Source organism: Entelurus aequoreus, linkage group LG06 (genome assembly GCF_033978785.1).
Source record: "Entelurus aequoreus isolate RoL-2023_Sb linkage group LG06, RoL_Eaeq_v1.1, whole genome shotgun sequence".
NCBI lineage: Eukaryota > Metazoa > Chordata > Actinopteri > Syngnathiformes > Syngnathidae > Entelurus > Entelurus aequoreus.
The window spans coordinates 21,568,160-21,574,228 of record NC_084736.1 but is presented as its reverse complement, the minus strand read 5'-3'; the positions used below and the strand labels follow the sequence as shown (position 1 = coordinate 21,574,228).

At 40.1% G+C, this 6,069-nt stretch overlaps 1 protein-coding gene across 2 annotated transcripts in view; it reads right to left on the bottom strand.

Annotated features, from left to right (window-relative positions):
* Positions 1-944: 944 nt before the first annotated feature.
* The window catches only part of si:ch211-51c14.1 (protein kinase C and casein kinase substrate in neurons protein 3), a 29,365-nt gene continuing 24,240 nt past the window's right edge, over positions 945-6,069 (bottom strand). The window contains exons 8-11 of one of the 2 annotated variants that reach the window (XR_009826507.1): positions 5,604-5,674; positions 5,451-5,536; positions 1,600-5,388; positions 945-1,496 (exon numbers count right to left, since the gene is read on the bottom strand). Coding sequence is in view for 1 of the 2 variants with exons in the window: in XM_062050245.1 (XP_061906229.1) it covers positions 5,279-5,388; positions 5,451-5,536; positions 5,604-5,674 (267 nt within the window). In the remaining variant the exon portion in view is untranslated. Of the gene's footprint in view, positions 5,389-5,450; positions 5,537-5,603; positions 5,675-6,069 lie in introns of both variants that reach the window. The other variant, XM_062050245.1, reaches the window with a different exon arrangement.

The following is a 6,069-nucleotide window of genomic DNA, read 5'->3' as shown; positions in this document are numbered from 1 at the left end:
AATATTGTGAGAGTCCATGCAGTCCATAGTGGATCTAACATAATAGTGTGAGAGTCCAGTCCATAGTGGATCTAGTTAATAGTGTGAGAGTCCAGTCCATTATGGATCTAACATAATAGTGTGAGAGTCCAGTCCATAGTGGATCTAGTTAATAGTGTGAGAGTCCAGTCCATTATGGATCTAACATAATAGTGTGAGAGTCCAGTCCATAGTGGATCTAGTTAATAGTGTGAGAGTCCAGTCCATTATGGATCTAACATAATAGTGTGAGAGTCCAGTCCATAGTGGATCTAGTTAATATTGTGAGAGTCCATGCAGTCCATAGTGGATCTAACATAATAGTGTGACAGTCCAGTCCATAGTGCCCATCCATCCATTTTCTACCGCTTATTCCCTTCGGGGTCGCGGGGGGCGCTGGAGCCTATCTCAGCTACAATCGGGCGGAAGGCGGGGTATACCCTGGACAAGTCGCCACCTCATTGCCGGGCCAACACAGATAGACAGACAACATTCACACTCACATTCACACACTAGGGCCAATTTAGTGTTGCCAATCAACCTATCCCCAGGTGCATGTTTAATATAAACAGTGTGCTTTATAACAATTAGGGAGGTTTGTGTCATGTTTGTCCTCCTACTGAAACCATACTGAAACAAAAAATATATATTTTTCCCCCTCATCTTTTTCCATTTTTCATACATTTTGGAAAAAGCTCCAGAGAGCCACTAGGGCGGCGCTCTAGAGCCACGGGTTGCCGACCCCCGTGTTAGCATCTTCCAAGTTATATGACTGAGGTGTCGGGTATAACAGTGTTTTTCAACCACTGTGCCGCGGTGCCGTGAGATACAGTCTGGTGTGCCGTGGGAGATTATTTAATTTCACCTATTGCAATTTTTTGTTAAAAAGTAAAAAACAAATCACAGCACAAATTATTTAGGGGGGTTTAAGAATATTTTTAATAGGCATAACGACGCCAAGGCACGTTGGCGGGCAAGATAGACAAAAGCATAAGAGGTGGGCGACCATTTTAGAGATTGCTCCGAACATTAGACGGATCATACTTTTGAAAATTCCATCCATTGTACCAAAAATATTGTCTGACTCGAAGAAAATGGAAAATAATATCCAAAACATACACTATATTGCCAAAAGTATTTGGCCACCTGCCTTGACTCACATATGAACTTGAAGTGCCATTCCATTCCTAACCCATAGGGTTCAATATGATGTCGATCCACCTTTTGCAGCTATTACAGCTTCAACTCTTCTGGGAAGGCTGTCCACAAGGTTGCAAGAGTGTGTTTATAGGAATTTTGGACCTTTCTTCCAAAAGCGCATTGGTGAGGCCACACACTGATGTTGGTGGAGAAGGCCTGGCTCTGAGTCTCAGTGTAATTCATCCCAAAGGTGTTCTATCGGGTCACTGAGAGCGGCCCATTCTTTCACAAATGTTTGCAGAAACAGTCTCCATGCCTAAGTGATTGATTTTATACACCTGTGGCCGGGACAAGTGATTAGGACACCTGATTCTGATCATTTGGATGGGTGGCCAAATACTTTTGGCAATATAGTGTATATAAGTGTGTGTATCAACTCACCAGCATGATTCATGATCACGCTCCGAGAAGCTGGCGGCCATGTTGATGATGTCTGACTCGACTAGTGATGTCTGGATAAAGAGCAGCGTTTGACCCCCGTCACCCCGAGTCTGGAGCGTCACTCTGTGTGCGTTTGAGTGCAGACACTGGACATCTGACCCGGGCGGAGACACCCCTCAGGGTGACGGCGTGATGACTCACATCACACACACACACACCACACACACACACACACGCACACACACAATGTTTGCGTCGCACATTTCAACTTTCAATAGTTTATTTCCTAAGAAAAAGGAGCTAACAAGAGAATCTTGACGGAAAAGTTACACATATATTTATATATATATATATTCATATACATTCATAGAGATAAACAAGATTTACCAATAGAAATAAACAAAAACATTATTTAAAGGAAAAAAAAGTGGTTTTAGAAATGTGTTTACTTCAGTTTGGACTGATGCTACCTTTTTAACCCAGGGGTGTCCAAAGTGCGGCCCGGGTCCATTCTAAAATACTATTAAAAATATTAAAAAGTGGAACAAAACAAACAGGTGAAATGTAATGAGACTAAGTTGCAATGTTGACTAGAATAACACAAAGCTGCCATGGAGGATGTTTTGTCTTTAAAACGGTCATTGCTCAAAAAATAGTAATGAATCAAAATTAATGTTTTTATTTATTTATTATTGACCTATTCAAGGCTCCAACTACTTCACATCAAATATTCCTCTTTGAAAAATGTTTTCGGGGGGAAATTATTGTATAAAAACATGGAGGTTGTTTTTTTTCCTATAAAACTGTTGTTGCTCAAAAAATAATAATTAATCAAAATCAATTATTTACCTATTCAAGGCTCCAGATATTCCACTTTGACATAATTTTCGGGGAAAATATTGCGTATTTTGTGTTTTTGCCATTAAAAAAACAGAGTTTTCTTTGACAAAAACATAAAACAAATGTTTGATTTTATATTGACTGATAGACCTGAAGTTCATCAAGAGAGTTAAAGGCCTACTGAAACCCACTACTACCGACCACGCAGTCTGATAGTTTATACACTACCGTTCAAAAGTTTGGGGTCACCCAAACAATTTTGTGTAATAGCCTTCATTTCTAAGAACAAGAATAGACTGTCGAGTTTCAGATGAAAGTTATCTTTTTCTGGCCATTTTGAGCGTTTAATTGACCTCACAAATGTGATGCTCCAGAAACTCAATCTGCTCAAAGGAAGGTCAGTTTTGTAGCTTCTGTAACGAGCTAAACTGTTTTCAGATGTGTGAACGTGATTGCACAAGGGTTTTCTAATCATTAATTAGCCTTCTGAGCCAATGAGCAAACACATTGTACCATTAGAACACTGGAGTGATAGTTGCTGGAAATGGGCCTCTATACACCTATGTAGATATTGCACCAAAAACCAGACATTTGCAGCTAGAATAGTCATTTACCACATTAGCAATGTATAGAGTGTATTTCTTTAAAGTTAAGACTAGTTTAAAGTCATCTTCATTGAAAATAAGGACATTTCAATGTGACCCCAAACTTTTGAACGGTAGTGTATATCAATGATGATATCTTAACATTGCAACACATGCCAATACGGCCGGGTTAACTTATAAAGTCCAATTTTAAATTTCCCGCTAAACTTCCGGTTGAAAACGCCTTTGGATGATGACGTATGCGCGTGACGTAACCAGTGAAACAGAAGTATCGGTACCCTATTGAATCCAATACAAAAAGCTCTGTTTTCATCTCCTAATTCCACTGTATTCTGGACATCTGTGTTGGTGAATCTTTTGCAATTTGTTTAATGAACAATGAAGACTGCAAAGAAGAATGTTGTAGGTGTGATCGGTGTATTAGCGGCGGACTACAGAAACACAACCAGGAAGACTTTGACTCAGATAGCAGACGCGCTAGCCGACGCTAGCCACCGACCGCACGGATGATCGTGGTGGAGTCCTTCGTCCTTCCATCGATCGCTGGAACGCAGGTGAGCACGGGTGTTGATGAGCAGATGAGGGCTAGCTGGCGTAGGTGGAGCGCTAATGTTTTTATCATAGCTCTGTGAGGTCCCGTTATACTAAGTTAGCTTCAATGGCGTCGTTAGCAACAGCATTTTTAAGCTTCGCCAAGCTGGAAAGCATTAACCGTGTATTTACATGTTCATGGTTTAATAGTATTGTTGATTTTCTGTCTATCCTTCCAGTCAGGGGTTTATGTATTTTGTTTCTATCTGCATTTGAGCCCGATGCTATCACGTTAGCTCCCTAGCTAAGTTAGTTTCAATGGCGTCGTTAGCAACAGCATTGTTAACCTTCGCCAGGCTGGAAAGCATTAACCGTGTATTTACATGTACATGGTTCAATAGTATTGTTGATCTTCTGTCTATCCTTCCAGTCAGGGATTTATTTATTTTGTTTCTATCTGCAGTTAAGCACGATGCTATCACGTTAGCTCCGTAGCTAAAGTGTTTCGTCGATGTATTGTCGTGGAGATAAAAGTCACTGTGAATGTCCATTTCGCGTTCTCGACTCTCATTTTCAAGAGGATATAGTATCCGAGGTGGTTTAAAATACAAATCCGTTATCCACAATAGAAAAAGGAGAGAGTGTGGAATCCAATGAGTCAGCTTGTACCTAAGTTACGGTCAGAGCGAAAAAAGATATGTCTTGCACTGCATTCTAGTCCGTCACTCTAACGTTCCTCATCCACGAATCTTTCATCCTCGCTCAAATTAATGGGGAAATCATCGCTTTCTCAGTCCGAATCGCTCTAGCTGCGTTGAAAACAATAGGAAAATATGAGGAGGCGAACAACTGACTACGTCACGCTACTTCCGGTAGGGGCAAGGCTTTTTTTTATCAGAGACCAAAAGTTGCGAACTTTATCGTCCTTGTTCTATACTAAATCCTTACAGCAAAAATATGGCAATATTGCGAAATGATCAAGTATGACACATAGAATGGATCTGCTATCCCCGTTTAAATAAAAACATTTCATTTCAGTAGGCCTTTAAGTATTAAATAATAATAATAAAAAAATAATATATGACTTATTTTTGACAACTGTATGACTGAGAGCTGGGACCAAACTTAAGGGGCGCCCTAAAGATAAAAAAAAACATATACTATAGAAAATAAAAAGTATAAAAATGTTCTCCACATGCTTTAATTTTTCAGTGTCTGGTCCTCAGTGGAAAAAGTTGGGACACCCCTGCTTTAGCCTGTTATATTCTTATCAAAGCACATTATTAATAACATTAGACTTTTAAAATAGCACCGATATTTATCTTAATAATTTGTCACAAAAAAACGAACCAGCGTGTGTTTGATTAGCGTCACATCAAAACATTGCTAAATGTGCTTGCAAAAATATAGAAATATAACTAAATACAACATAAATGTACACAGGGATGCGTTTTCTTAGTGAGATTACAAAACGGCAGCGTGAGCTGTATTAGCCGCTTTTGGACGGAAAAGCAACTCTTTAGACAGGTTGTGTTAGACGAGGAATGTAACGACAAACATCTTAGCGGTCTGACTTTTCGTGAAAATAAACGTCTCAATTCAAATCTCCGCACGTTAAAAACCTTCACAGATCTTTGGCTAACAGCTACATTTTTTACAGCATGTTTTTGAGCAGACTTCCACAGGGACGGAATCAGATGTTCCTAAACCACCTCTACGTAATTAGCGGGGTAAAGCCCCTCGCAGCCGCCGTCCTTCACCCCCCGACACCAGCCCTGGTCGTCCTCTTCCTCCGTCTTCACAAACTCTTCGCCTACAAGAAAGAAGACGTTCGATCGGTCGTCTTTGATGTCAGTCGAGGGTTTTTTCACGCACCTGCTTTGAAGGACAGCTCGTCCGTCTCCTGGCCCACGTAGTCGTACAGCGCCCTCACCCTCACGCCGCCGGTCTTCATCACCTCGCTAACGTGACGAGACGAGGTCAGCGAATGCGTCGCTATGCTACACCTCGTCTTTTGAAAGCACTCACCTCTTCTCTAACGTTCCTTTCTGCTCGACTTCCATCTTGCCTTTTTTGCTTTTCTTCTCTGGCTTCCATTCCTGAACATCAATCCAAGAAATAAAACAATGAATATTTAATAATAATAATTCAATAGGAATTTTTCATAAGATGACAGATTAATCCTCTGCAAAACATAGTCTAGGTTTTATTGGTTTTAACTAGCTAGTTAGCTTTCTATTAGCATTACAGCCACAAAACATGTAGCATTGTGGCCAAGTCAAATCAAATCAAACTTTATTTATAAAGCACTGTTCATACATATTAAACTAAATAGCTTTGTCAGCAGTAACACAAAGCTAAAATGTGGATGCTTTTTCAATGTTTCTGTATGCGACCTTTGCTGGATAATCCTGCTTAAAGGTCTGCTTTTAGCGTTAGCATTAGCTAGTTTTGTTAGTGAATATTTCATCTAAATTGACTGTCAAATGGTAAA